The 13,876-nt window shown below is 35.5% G+C and overlaps 1 protein-coding gene across 1 annotated transcript in view; it reads left to right on the top strand.

The window, feature by feature from the left end:
* LOC104077104 (tolloid-like protein 1) overlaps nt 1–13,876 on the top strand; it is a gene marked incomplete at its 3' end in the record, with an annotated part of 81,436 nt that overhangs the window by 25,034 nt on the left and 42,526 nt on the right. Inside the window, exon 2 of the mRNA XM_009578220.1 lies at nt 13,615–13,725. Coding sequence (XP_009576515.1) covers nt 13,615–13,725 — 111 coding nt within the window. The remainder of the gene's footprint in view (nt 1–13,614; nt 13,726–13,876) is intronic.

The raw sequence follows: 13,876 nt of genomic DNA, 5'->3' as shown, positions 1-13,876 counted from the left end.
GGTTTCTTTTTGTTCTCCGTGGGGGGGGGGGGGTGTGTGTGGAGAATCTTAAGTCCTGTAGTACAGGATTTTCTTCTTGTTTTTCTTTCACATTACATCTTGTAGATTACATGACAGTTTTCTGTCTATGTCTATATTCTGCCTTCTACCTCTTTAGATATTTGTTAGTTTGAAGATTAATATGTCAGTTCTGCAGTTGAAAATGAGTATGAAATTTCTAAAAGATTCTGCTGATTTGTTTCTACTGATTGTATTAAAAAGCTGAATATCTTTAAAATATTGGGCTTTTTTCCTCTTCAGGGATAGAAAGAAATGTACTTTCAGAACTAGACAAGTGCAAGATTAATTTATAAACTACAAAGGTCAGCGATTTTCACATCTGTGAAGGTGTTTCTAACTGACACTTTTACAGATTAATTTTTATATGGCATTTGAATGAATTCTCCACGTAGATGTATTTATACCAGTAATAGTAATGTTATGATAAAATTATTTTCTTTTTGGGAGTAGTGTTCTTGGGGAACAACTTATAACTGAAAGGCACTGACTTTCACAATAGGAGTGTAATATTACAGCTCTCTAATAGATGAAGCAGTATTCATGCTACCAATCCACAATCTGAAATATTGTCTTACAATCCTTCCTAGAAGAGCTTCAAACAGATAAATATCTATAAAATGCCAGTCTGTGGATATTTTAGTTGTGAACAGAAAATTTAAAGTTTAGATGGCTGGTATTTCTTCCCAAACCTTGGGAGTGGCCCAGGGTCATTCACTTGAAATCTTATCTGTCCCAGAATACACTGTATTATTTGAGCACTCTCATATGCAAAGACCAATGGGTTGGTTGGCTTTAACAACACTGCTTCAGAGCACTGGGTGAGCAAATCTTCCATTTTGTCCTTTACTCGGAATTCTATTTTCAATTACTCTTGTGTTAACTCAGGGAAACACTTAAAACAAGTATGTGTACTGCCACAGTTTTTATGTGAGAAATGTGGATGTTTAGGATTATGACTTACAGACTAGGATTTATATGACAAGAGATAGTGAGTTGCAGAAAGTGTATGTTTTGTATGTTTGGGCTTTTTTTCCTCCCACATGTAGAGCAGAAGTCTCTCAAATATTTACAGGAGTATGCCTGTTGATAATATAGGATTTTTCATTTAACATTTGGACATCGTGCTGGAGACAATGTTTTGTAAACAGTAATAATACATATGATCTACTCAAGGGGTAAGTGATACAGCAGCATGTTTTGTGAGCGCTCAAGTTTTACTTGGTCAAGTGCTTTTCCTGTGGTTTTCTACATATTCATGTCTATTTATGAATAGTTTGCTTTGAAAGCATAGAAGAAGAAAGAAAGAATAAAGATCATCTAGGAGTTAAGGAGCCTATTAAAATTTTCTGTTTCCTAAAATCTTAATAGTCAAGGAATTTTGAAATATTAGACCCTAAATGCCATAGGCTAAATAGCAGTCCTCTGAAAAGGGTAATATTTAATTTGGCATATTTGTTCTGAATGTTAGCTGTATTAAATATTTGTATTTTCTCTGAGCTTGAAGGAAACTTAGTATTTGCAGTATCTTGTGTAATTCCTATTTCCAGAGATATATTAAGAGGTTATATGAGGTCACCACTGTGTTGCTGTCAAAAGACACACCCCTCATAGCCAGCGGACCATGCTAGCCCAGGGTAAGCTGGCTAGAAACATCATGTTTGGCTCGCGTCCTTTGTTCCAGCTGCTGAATTGTATTAAAAGACATCTAAAAATACTCCGAGACTAATTTAGGCAGTAACATCTTTATTAATTAAAAACCAAAGACATTAAAAACCATTAAATGCTTAGTATCTATCTACTCTGTATTCATGCAAACAAAGCTGTAATTAAGACTGTTGCAGTTGCAATGGGAGAAGCAATGTCTGTGAGTGGGATGGCAAATGGACCATGGTACGCTGTTCCTGCTAACATATAGGCCGCTATTATAAAGCAGTTTAAGAAATCTGTTGGTAAGCAGTACATAAGGAGCCGCAGTGGCTTAATGAAGGCAAGAAAAGAAGAATAATAGACGTGGAGAAAAAGTCAGGATCTGTTATTTGGATTGGCCCTTTGGTGTTTCTGTTTGACATACAAAATAAAATGCCTTATAAAATGAGGATCAGCATGAGACTGACTTTCTGGAAATGGGAAGCTTAACCAAGGTATAACTATTTGCTTTCTTTTAAGATTTGTGAAATTCTTGAACTTTTGCATAGCTACCATTTTACACCACAAGATTGTCTGTAATAAAATCCGTGGGACTCAGGTGTTTTTCATTATTGGGTTGCTTTTTTCTTAATTTGCTTTTGGTACATTAGTCTGATAATCAGTTCTGAACAAGTAGCAGACTGTAAGTCCTTATGTAAAATACCACTGTATATACGCACAATTTAACCTAATCAATTTTGTGGCAGCTTGGGGGGGGAATAGTGGTAGCAGCCTCACAAGTTTGGGGATGAAGGCAGTCTTGCAAAGAAACTGAAGGGACAGGAGAAAGTTGAAGCCATGTATTTTTTTTTATCGCCCTCTCCCCTACCTCCCCCGCTTAAGTTCTGTTGATGATACTTGAATTACCAAGAGTGCCAAAACCTAGGAAGTGAGTAAGTTTGGACTGCGTGCAGCGTGTATAATTCTCTTCAGAACAGGGCGGAGATTCCGTTGGCTTGCAGCAGAGTACTTGGAGAAGGCTAATACTCTTTACTGTTTAAAAACAAGGATTTAAAAAAGCTTTCAGCAGCTACGCAGCACTGGTTTTCTATAGCAGAATGTTGTTTTTCAAGAGGGAGCAAATGTAAAACTGAGATGAGGTTTCATTGTGTCTATCAAGAGGCAAAATATTAGAATGATTGTATGAATTCTGTCTCAAGTACCATCATGGCTAAAATTGCTCAGAATATGAAGCTATGTAGGATTCAGATGTATGGAGCATTAAATTCTAACTAATAACTTATTATTGGGTGTTAGATAACATCAATGATTTTCCACTGTACATTTACTGTCGCCTCACTAACTCTGAGGATATTTTTTCAGTTTCTATTTTACTTGCTGTGTCCAAAAAATAATCAGCAGCTGTGCAGAGTCTCTATAGGGGAAAAAACCCCCAACCCCTTAAATTACAAATGCTGAAAAAAAAAAATCAGTATTCAGTAACAAGCAAGCAAAATAGTTGTGACAAATGGGATTCAACATTTCTATTTTAAACCATGACGTGAATTGAATGATATGGAGTAAAACAATCATGCTTCAACTTTTTAGCTGTATTGACTAGAATTTGTACTCTGGTAACAAAAAAATGTGGTAGAAGACATCTATTGAATATGCGGACAGGAATATAGAATTACATTGTTCAACACCCAGAACTTGCTGTATTAAGCACAGGATCACTGCCAAAAAAAGCAGCATGAAGAGCTGTTTAGTCCCGTTCCTTGTCTCTTCCGCAGAGCCAGGTTGCAGAATGATGTGCTAAAAACCGAGTGACTTAAGTGAGGTTCATGACAAAAATGACTGAAACAGGAAGCTGCAGCTGATAATGGAAATAACTTCTGAACCCTAAATAAGGCTTTATTTATATACAGTTTAATAATTCTCCATGTTTAAACTTAAGACGGTGCAAATGGAGCAACATTTTTTTCATGCTGTATGATGAGAACCTTGATCCTGAATGCCAGATAATCCCTTAGATATGCACTTTTGTTTCTGTGCCATTTGGCCTTCTGTATAAATCTTTGGTTGTATTTAATGATTATTCAGGGATTTGCTGTTTTACAGGTACTACTTTAGCCTACTTGGGATTTTATATCTGTAAGAAATGAAATACTTTTTTTTTCATTTCCCGGAGATGAGGAAAAGGTACAGAAAGAGAGGATTTCCACATAGGTCAGTGCTGCTACACTACAACATCAATGTGACGTATTTATTATATTCTAATGCCCAGTTTTAAAGAAAGTGTTACTGTATAAATATGTGGCCTCTTATTTTCATAGCACAACAAAATCACTCATTTATTATCTCATTTATTACTGAGTTCCTTACCCACTTCTACTCCATAGTAACAACCTCTAGCGCTAGAGGAAAGACATTATGGTTGTGAAATTTCTTGAAGACTGATATTTCCAAAGTGAGATATCTTAGCTAAACAGTAATTCCCAATCTTTTTTTGTAAATTAGCCTTCTTCTGGGTTGCCCTCCAAATCCCCAGACTGCTGCTTCCCCCTCAAGGCCACTGCATAGTGCTTGTGCTCTGCTGGCTCCGGCCATCCTCGTGCTGAGCTCAGTCTCTCCAGTCCTTGCACCAGGACTCTTGCAGGGGCACCGTTCATATCTGACTTGCCTGAGTGTCTTCAGATGCAGCAAACCCTCAGGAAAACATGCTTGCAAATGCTCAAGATCTGGGAAACACTCATTTAAAATACTCCTCCTGTAATGTATGTAAATCTCTTCCTTCAGCTTATCAGAAACAATAATTTTTGACCCTGTAACTTACTCTTGTCACTGAAAGGCTAGGATGTTAAATTGAATTTGTGACCAAAACTGGTTTGCCCCACACCCTCAGTAGTCTATTTAGGTGAATTTTGAGTGTTTTATTATTTTTCTTCTTTAGCCTTGAAGAGGATTTTATTCTTTGAAATCCTTACCATTCAATAATATCTCTATTCCACTGAATGGGTTGGAACTTAACTGTGGGGTTTTTTTTAAGGTCTGGAAAGTGGAAAAACATATAAAGTATTTTACCTCTATCCTCTGAAAAACAAACATTTGGGCAAAGTCTGAAATTATCTTGGTCTTTCCAGCTCTTCCACCTCACTAAAAATTTTCTCTCTCTCTCTCTCAAAAAAAAATTAATTGTAGATGGCTAAAATTAAATGCTCTGTCGCTCTTTGCCTTCTGCATTGTAATGGTCATCTTAGTAGCCACATTCTTTCACCTCCTTTTCTCCACTTTGTAACTCTCTTCCATTGTGCTTCATTTGATTTGATTTCCTTGCTTCATTCAACCTCTGTTGCTTAAACCTGCGTGCCTTTTCTTAACGATGGGAGAGGAAGCATGGACCGGATTTGTAGTCCTGATGGTCTTTGCTCAAGAATCTCACAACTTCCACTTGATGGTTTGATGGTTTGTTCCCCTGGTACCCTTTCTGTATGATAGTTATGTGGTGAAAGTTTCCATGCTTGTTGACTGGTTGGGGTGCAGATGCCTAACTCCAAACTCCTTGAAAGTTTTTAGTTTGCAGCCACCTAGCCTGAAAAGTGCCTCTCTTCGCCGGCTCGCATGATTTTTTGCTTAAGTGAGCTTTACTAGTAACATTGAAACCCCACTTGCTCTTCCCAAGTTACTCTAATATGGTCGCACTGAAGACCACAAGAGCTGCAAAACTCTAGGAAACAAAATGAACTTTATTTCCAGTGTCTGATAGTTTGTTTGATAATTATGCTGCAGTTTCGTCTCTTCAGGCAGGTTTCCTTCCTTCTCTTCTGAGGCTTCAAGATTGAAGCATCAAAGTCATCAAACTAGAAACTGATTTCTTTTGAACAGAGTACTACACAATAAGACTTCCCCTGTCCCCAAATGCATTCATGTGGGCGAATCTATACATGTAAGCTTGTAGCTCCTTTTTTACCTTCTGATTAGAAGGAAAATAATATTTCAAAACTGCTAAGTAAAACAGCAAAATGATTTTTACTTTAATAACCGTGCTGAACTGATTAAATTCAGTTTCTGGGACAAAGAAACTAGTACTGTGCTCAAGTGATGCACAGTTGTTTCATGACGATGAAAGTATTATTTCAATTTAAAAATACCTAAGTCTGCTCTGAGCAAAAAAATGTTGTTAATCATGTGGAAAAAGTTATGAAAGGTATGGTACTTCACTTACAAAATTTTTAAAGTTGCCTATTTTCCCATACTTTAAGGAATAGAATTTATTCAATTCTGTTCTTAATTTCTATTCTTAATTTTAATTTAAATTCTATTCTTAATTTTAAACTTAGTTTCTAGTTTTATACATTTATGTATTTTCTATATTTTTAAAAAAGATTTCACTTTAAGAGTGATAATTTTGCGTCACGGAGCCTGTTCTTTCTGCTGTAAGAAAGCTTAGCCATATAATTAACTTTGTAGATCTTGACCCTAAGGCTATTCACAGGGTAATGGAGTTTCAAAGTAAAATGAAGATGAATATTATAGCATCCTAGTGGCCATACAGGGTTAACTGGGGTAATTATGACTGTTGTGATACTATAGATCCAAAATTCCCCCTCCGGTGTATTCTTCTAGCCTCTTTAATAAAGCTAGCTATAGCAGAAGTCAGCATTTGCAGGTGACTGGGGACAGCAAAAACAACCCATGACCCATCAGCCCTCTTTTCCTATGCCAGAAACCACAGTCTGTTATCACTAAATGAAAGGTCAGCAAATACTGGGGCAGTGGCTTCTGCTAGGGGTGACATGCAGGAGCTGCAGTGAAATGCCATGTACCACAGATGGGGCTCCACAAGTGTAACTTGGCCCCAACAGGGATGTTGCCTTGCCAGCACCCTACCTATAAATGTGAACAAATGGTGAAAGGAAGGAAGGAAGCTAAAAGCATTGTGTGTGGAGAACATAGGGGAAGTTTCTAAGAGTGGGTGACATGAGACAATGGTGAGTTGCAGGTAATGATGTCAACAGGGAAACTGTGTCATTGAAGATTTGAGTAAATTGCATTAAAATTTGTGCTTCTAAGGCTACATCACTGTCATACACAAGCTAGCTGATTTCAGGATAACTTTATGTATGCCTATGGAAGCTGTTGTCAAGACATGCCACACTCAAAAGAATGGAGGAATGTATTTCTAACTGGTATACAATCTGGAGATGTTTAAAGTATTCTGCCATCATCATTTTCTTTTCTGATAGAAGTGGAAATGATACATTCCTTAGAGAAAATTGTGGCTTTCTGGTTAGGAGTTTGAAGGAGGAGTCTTGAAAAATAGAATTGGTATGAGTGTTGATAAGCTTGCTATTTTACATAATATACTTTTACAGTAAGTAGGAACATGGAAGGAGCCGGTCAGAGGTATTATATCCCTTTTCAGGTGTGTCTATGTGAGCTTTTTCAAGTAAATCAAGAGGTTTCACTAACACTTGCTCATAGTCATGCGCAGATTTGAAAATGCTGCATGGTGAAATTAATGAAGTAGCTAATTTCTTGTTTTGGTGTGTCTGTGAAAATAGACTGCCTTGGTCTTCTATTTAATGTTGTTAAAGTTTTATGTAACCTTTTTTTTGCTGTCATAATTATGTTCAATAAAAAGTCAAACTGATTTGGATAATTATCAAACGCTTGATTAAATTAACGCAATTTCAATTCAAAAATTTCTTTTGAAAGTTCTGTGAGCTCTGTGTGATAACATGGAAATTTATTACATGGTTATGGCTGAAGGTAGCACGTAAGATCTTTTGCTGTTTATTTGCCCTGTTCTCATTTTAATGATTTCTAAGAAAAGTGTATTGCACTGGAAAATCTTGGAAAGACTGAACTGATTTGAAGACAGTGGGAGTACAAAATCAGGTTAATTATAGTAGCATATGTTGTCTTCCTTGTAATAAGGTGAAATTGTTTTTACTTATTTAGCTCTAAATTTTCCTTTTTCTATTCAGAGTTAGAGGCAGTTATGTAAGCCATGAATAGTTTGTATGGAACAAAATGACTCACCAAGATAGACGATAATGCACATAGCTGTGTTGTTACAGGGAAGTACTCAATGACTCAGCTATAGAAGAGGCTGCTAATTGGAACCGCTGCACATGTGGGTTTAGATGAATATCTACCCTGAACTTGCGCCAACACACTTTTTGGCACCTCTTTCTGCACGAATTACTGGTCAGACTTTGAAAAGTGCTGGGTGTCCCACCTCCCATGGGGAGGACATTAAAGGAGCTCTTCAGATTTCAATTTTGCCTTGCAGTTAACTCTAATATTTTTGTTGTCCGTTCTTGGCAGCTTCTATGAAGGGGTTGAAGCATAAACTTCCTGTGCTTTCCACTCCCAGGAGCATACCAAAATCTGAGGCTTTGCTTTTAAAATGTCTTCTAATATTGCCTTAATCCTTTCATTGGTATCTTCTCAGTACAGGAGTAATCTCCCTGTCACAATTCTGCATCTGCTCACAGAACAAGAGAATACCTGTGTGGCTGGTCACAGTTTACATCTCAGTTTGAGAAAGTCTAAGAAAAAAATTCTCTAATCTTATTTTCACAAGCTTTCCAAATGTGGGAAAGTTGCACCTGAGTTGAACATTTTTCTAGCCTTCACAGTCATCAGAACAAATCAGAAAATGGTTTCTGGATCGTAGTGGTCTCTGATGGTGTCGGTCTCTTAGAGCTGTCCTTGGTAGCTGGGTGCTCCTGACTTATCCCAAGGTACAGGTGGCTTTCTTCTGCTACACTGTAGGGGCAAATACTAGCAATCTTCACTTTGTTGCATTTTATACTTTGTTACTAATATCAGTATGAATACTATCAGGAATATATTTTATTAAAAAATGGCTTTTTATGGTTATGATTTATGGGTGATCATGATTATAACAATTGTAGGACAAATCGTGAAGTAAGTTTTATGTAGGTAATTTTGTTATTGCAATTATAAGGAATATACTCCTGTATATATTTTGCAGACTTACATGCTAATTGATATTTCAAATCCCAGAATGGGACATCCATCCTACCACATATCGCCGCAGCCCTATGGATTTAATCACATTATTTCTTTCTTGTTCCATGGACTTCCGACCATCTTCTAGAAAGTCATGAAAGCCTTTTTTTTGTCCTGCATGTGCTAATTGATTCGTACCATGTGTGTATATCCATATACTTAAAATAGTTTTCATCTCTTTTTAAAAAATTATTTTTATATATTTATTTATTTATTTTTATTTCCTATCCTTAGTAGCATATTTTATTCCTTTAGAATACTGGATATTTGATGTGGTGATGGTCTTGTTGGAAGAGAGTAGATTAGCAAAGAGAGCTTTGCAGATGAATCTTAATTATTTATGATAAAATAATAGTTCCTGTTACAAGTAGTAGAATGTAACTGTAGTTCCTGTGCTTGATCTGTATTTTATTTTTCCTTTCCAATCACATTACTTGTGTGGTAACATTAAGGTGTGTTTCCCTGGATGGCAGATATCTTTTACAACGTACTTATTTTCCTGTTTGTTTTCATGTTTGTGGGCTGATTGTTTACATGTAGCAAACGTAACTGCTTTACATGTCAGTGTTTTGCCTTTTAATAAAATAAGACCTTTCTGAAGGTGATGTTCGGCTGAGGCCTTTGAGAAGTGTGAAAGCAGAACTCGTGAAGAGTATTTTCTGTTTTAACAACTCCGCATAAATCCTTCTCCACTGTTACAGAAAAACATACTTTTACTGTGTAATCATTTTATGTCCATCTTTCTGAAATTGATGCATGTATTGTCTCTGTTGAATTTGTGTAAATTCATAATGTAGTGGCCATATAAAACATACAAAAACCCCACAATAAAAAGGAGGTTGCATGAAATTTCGTATAACGGTATAAATCTCTTTATCAAAGAGATATTGGATAAAAAGATCCATTTTCTTTTTTATTAAGAACCTATATATAATAAAAGATATTTGAAATACTTTCCCCCTGTAATTAATGCTGTCTCAGATTTTCAACATCCTAAGTTTATTGTCAATCTTGCATTTTCAAATTAAATGAAAAAGCTGTCTGTAAACGTCAAGTTTTCTTGATCACTGAATAGATAGATAGGATAGGAGATAATATGAAACAACCTGAAATAAGTAGAGGTACATTAAAGTTCTGTTTGAATAATTTTGAAAATTCTTCCATCCTTTTGTTTCAATTTTCTTTTTTTTTTTTTTTTTTCCCATGCTAAGTGAATTGGTTATCAGTTTCTTGTTAACTTTCTGGGTGAAACTTATGAATTAAATATCTGTGAAAAATGAGGGAGGTGCAGAGCTGAACAGGTCAATTCTGTCAGAAGTTCCTTAGAGGTAGCTAATAAAGCTCTTAATCCTAACATGCTCTTAGCAAAGTCTTTAACATCATGCCTTGCATATCCAAACAATCCTCTGCTTGCTTTCTGTAAGGTTAAGATCGGTGTGTGACAAGATGAAGTATACAGACTGACTTCTTCAGATAGTTTCAGGCCATAAAAATTTTAAGGCAGGAGATAAAAATATGGTCTTCTCTAGTTACAAAATAGTTTGACACTTAAAGAGGCATTCCAAAAAATTAAAGGATACTTTTAACAGTTGTGGGAGATAACTGTTTTTATTTTTTTGGATAATTCAGGTGGGGTTGTGCTTCTTGCTTTGAAGGGTAGAATTTATGTTCAGTGCAGACCTTTAATTGGAAAAAAGGTGTATTTTTTAAAAAGCAGTTATCAGCTCCGTTTTTGTCTCAGTTGCTGATTGTTTGGACTATATTGAAATTAAATAGCAGCCAGTTAAGTGTTGTTTCTTTTGCTCGGTATATATCTTCCCAGATGCACTGAAATTAATTCAGAAAATTGCAGGTTTATTTCAGTAAAAGTAAAGTGGCAATTCTTAAATTGTTGCCAAAGTCAAATGAGTTAATTCTATCAAGGTTTCTGCCTTTCATCATGTTTGTCTTTTACGTGTTTGTCTTTTTCTGCAAAACAGAATTGTCTTGCGTCAAAAAACCAGTGGCCTGAAGAAAGCTCCAAACTTTCCATTATACTTTTAAACAAATAATCATATATATTTCCTTCTTTAGTGTTAGCTCATATTTAGTTAATACATCAGAGAGCCTAGCTCCTATTGGTCACACAGATTACTTGTTTACAATTACGTCAAACTTACATCAGCACTTATTGTTATATTACCATGGTTATATTATTGTTAAACTTAACCTTGTGCTTGGTTGCTGATCAAAAACTAACTAGCTTTGTTTTCCTTTCTAACCCAACAGACAAAATTACTATACCTTGCCTGAACACTGAGGTATATTTTATATATGTGCAGACAAATTCAATGCATTTATATCAGACAAATTCACAGGGTTTAGTCTTTGCTATTTGCATTTTCATGGCAAAGTGAATGTTACCACAGTGAAGTGATAAAGACGCATCATCAAGACTAAGGAGGATATTTTCCACCAATTTTTTTTCTACTTTATTATTTTTCTGAAGTTCGATTTGCCTTGGGTTTTCATATTTATACGTCAGTATTACACACTGAAACCAAAGTGATTTCTGCTAATGCATTTCTGTCAGTGAGTTATTTTTTGCATCATCTATTGTTAATTCAGAACTTTCCTTTTCTTAACTCTCAGTATTACCAGGAAAGAAAAATGGGCTTGCTATTAAGCTTTAGCACATCCTCGAGTCTGGTGTGGATAACCTGTGACCTCTGCTGCGGCACATCATGTCTTTGTAGACCGAAATGTTGATAGTTTCTTCCTCTCACTGTTTTTTGTTCTGTTTATTAAAGTTTGCAATCTTTCATTGTGCTTATACAGTGACCCCTGTTATGAATGACATCCAAGAGAAATCTCTAGAAGGTGTTTATAATAGTAATAATAAATAATATTTAACTCGAGTCAGATGGAGACTACTGCCTTTCTCCCCTCACTGTTCAAAGCCCTGACAATTTGAGAACTTTTTCCTAGAAGCTTGAGGGGAAAAAAAGCCATCTAGAGCTGCCACTAGCTCTGTCTCTTGACCTGGTGGTAAAAACATCACTGGTGAGAGCAGGCTAGCCAGAGGAAAGATGTCCCTAATCTGCCCAATGTGAACATAAGGAAATAGTGACCCTTGGAAGGAGAGTATTCAGAAATGTGTTAGAAGTGACTGAAGGGTTTCAGAAATGGTCTCAAATACTTGTGGTTTCTAAGAAATGTTATCTTTCTGTGTAAAAATTATATACATGGAAATAACCATATTTAGGGAAGACATAAGATGTTGGTTATGTTTTTAATTTAAAAGTTTCATTTTCATTTTGGAACTCTGTGTAGGTGATCTATTTTTTTTAAGGTATTTTACAAGGCAGACCAAAGGCATTTTCAGTGCGATTTCTCCTATGCCTTGCGTTCAAGAAAAAGAATAGAGATAGGAGGAAGTAATGTAATATCTGGGAGTTCTTTAGAAATACATACCTTTTTGCTCAAGTAAAGACTTTTTTGGTATGGATTTGATTAAATACTAATGAATGTGAGTATCGATAAATAAGAAAAAGGTAACTTTTGCAGCAACATGAAACTACTGAGAATATTATCTGATGAATGGTCTCTACAACATGATATAAAGAACAGACAGAGAAAAAGGATACTAGTTAACAATAATATTTAGGATCCGTTTGAATGGAAGTAGACCAGAGAGAGTGATTTGCTAACAGCTGGACTTTGGGCAAGGTTTTAGCTGTGTAGAAGCGAAGAAAGCAATTTGCTGTGGAACTGTATAACGAACAACCAAGCAGAGTTAGCGATGTCTTCCTGTAAAGAGCTGAAGATGACATCAAGGTTGAACCCAGGGGTTTTGTGACTCTGAGGGGACAAATAATAGAGCTATTGACAGAGGCAGTGAAGAGAGGGAAAAGGAAGAATTTGGATAAAGATAATATACAACCACTTCAGCTCATGCTAATTGGTATATGCTCTGTTGACTTCATTCACAGCAGTTGAGGATATGGCCTGTTCAGTTCAGCTTTAATGATAAGTTTGAGTTGGCAGGGAGATCTCAGGATAAAATCTCAGCAAAAATAGGCAGAGATGAAAGAGTGAGATTATAGATCCCGAACTCTTGCAAGTGGGCCTATATCTTGTTCATTGAGTTGTGATGGCAGCTTAGGGAAGATGAGTTAGCTATGCAGAAGTAGAACAGAAAAAAACATAGAGAGCTTGAAAGAGAACAGGAAAAGAGAGAAGAAGAAACCCACTAAAAAGGCCAAAGAAAGGTTAAAAAGAAGAGAGACTTGGAGTTTTGAAAAGCAAAGTATTTGAAAGAATCCTAATAGTGAGATTAACTATAAAAGGAAAGCATACCAATAAACCAAGAGGAAAATGAAAAATAAAGGTTTTTTTTCACTCAGTTTAACAGAAAACAGATAAACAAAAGTGATTGGAACGTAATAAAAATTACTTCAAATAATTCTCATTTTCAGGAAGATGTTAGGAAATGTAAAGGTTGTGTTTTCTCTGTACTGTATGTTTTTGACTTCATAGTTCAAATGTTAACATGTTTCAGTGTCTTTTATGCTTAATTGTATTTATTGACACAAAACAACACAAAAGCTGAAAATTTGTTAGTAGATTGATATTACATTTAAATGATTGCATTCAGGCAATGTGTAAAGAAATTAAAAAGACTGTAAGAGTTTAGGAGAATACTGAAACAAATTATTTGTCTTTTGCTACGTAGTTTTCTTTCTTTCTTTGTATAAAAATATAGATCAGTAAGCAAATATATGTGATAAAATGTATATTTGTCATATATTTTCCCAAGGGTTGTAATATGGCATTATAGTCTTCAGATTGGTTTTAATGTCTAAATAAATTCTTTAATTAAATTGAGCTCTTTTTTATTTAAAGCTGTCTTTTGGGGAGATATTGCCTTAGATGATGAAGACTTAAAAATCTTTCAAATTGACAGGACGATTGACCTTACGCAGCACTCCAACGAAAGACTTGGCCATAACACAGGTATGATATTTCAAGCTTGTTTTAACTTACTTTTTCTGTTATTTACTTCTGTGTAGAAGGCAATTTCTGTTTTAAATGTAGAAAGTCAGTATAATGTTTGGGGTAATATTAGTTTACACTTTAAAAAGTTATTAAACAATGAGTATAAATT

Source organism: Fulmarus glacialis, unplaced genomic scaffold (assembly GCF_000690835.1).
Source record: "Fulmarus glacialis isolate BGI_N327 unplaced genomic scaffold, ASM69083v1 scaffold7535, whole genome shotgun sequence".
Taxonomy (NCBI): Eukaryota; Metazoa; Chordata; class Aves; order Procellariiformes; family Procellariidae; genus Fulmarus; species Fulmarus glacialis.
This window is presented reverse-complemented; position numbering and strand designations above follow the sequence as displayed.